At 50.2% G+C, this 919-nt stretch overlaps 1 protein-coding gene across 1 annotated transcript; it reads right to left on the bottom strand.

Moving 5' to 3' along the window:
* Positions 1 to 213: 213 nt before the first annotated feature.
* On the bottom strand, positions 214 to 552 carry LOC101641697 (GTP-binding nuclear protein Ran-like). The gene has a single exon (XM_045285841.1). The coding sequence runs from the start codon at positions 550 to 552 to the stop codon at positions 214 to 216; it is 339 nt and encodes a 112-aa protein (XP_045141776.1).
* Positions 553 to 919: the final 367 nt, after the last annotated feature.

Below are 919 nucleotides of genomic sequence, written 5' to 3'. Positions count from 1 at the left end.
AACTGCCACACTCACTCCGAAGCCCATCCATCTCCTCCAGCATCCCAGAGACGAGCACATTCTGCTGAGCTCTGTAATAAGGGAGGCACACACGCTGCACCACTGACCTCACAGGACAGTTGCCTGTAACACTAGACCCTGACGCCGGGCTCCAGCTTTGTGCTATCACGCGTCATCATCTTCATCCGGGAGAGCGGTTGTCTGCGCGACCTCTCAGTCACACTCATCGTGTGCTGCCAAAGCTGGGTCCATCACCACCTCTGGTGGGGCAGGAGCAGGCACGGCCACAGACGCCAAGTTAAGATCTCCAATGAGGTTTCTATCCAGCCAAAGGAAGGGCTTGTCAAAGTCGGAGTGACTTTTGACAGACATGTCGTAGTACCGAAGGTTCCTCTTTCGGTGGAAGACAGTGGACTTGGTTTTCACTTTCCTGTCCTTGATGTCCACTTTGTTGCCACACAGCACCGTGGGCATGTTTTCACACACTCGAACCAGATCCCTATGCCAGTTAGGCACATTCTTGTAAGCAACTCTTGAGATTACACCAAACATTATAATGGTACACTGGGCTTGAATATGATAGGCATCTCTCAGTCCTCCAATTTACTTGACCTTCCATGTCCCACACGTTGAATTTAATAGGTCTTCTGTTAGTGTGGAACACAACGGATGGACCTCAACACCTAAGGTAGCTACATACTTCTTCTCAAATTCACCAGTCAGGTGATGTTTCACAAAGGTCGTTTTTCCAGTACCACCATCACCCACATGTGCAAGCTTCCAGAAGCCTCCAGGCCGCGTCTGACTGAGGGATGGAAAGATGGCGGAAGCCGACGGTAACTCTTTATGGGAGTAGAAAGCCTCATGTTTCTCCCATCTAACTCTTTATGGGAGTAGAAAGCCTCATGTTTCTCCCATC

Source organism: Echinops telfairi, unplaced genomic scaffold (assembly GCF_000313985.2).
Source record: "Echinops telfairi isolate 266 unplaced genomic scaffold, ASM31398v2 ScPeMD7_7475;HRSCAF=8513, whole genome shotgun sequence".
NCBI lineage: Eukaryota > Metazoa > Chordata > Mammalia > Afrosoricida > Tenrecidae > Echinops > Echinops telfairi.
The sequence above is the reverse complement of the archived record's forward strand: the minus strand, read 5'-3'. Positions and strand labels throughout refer to the sequence as shown.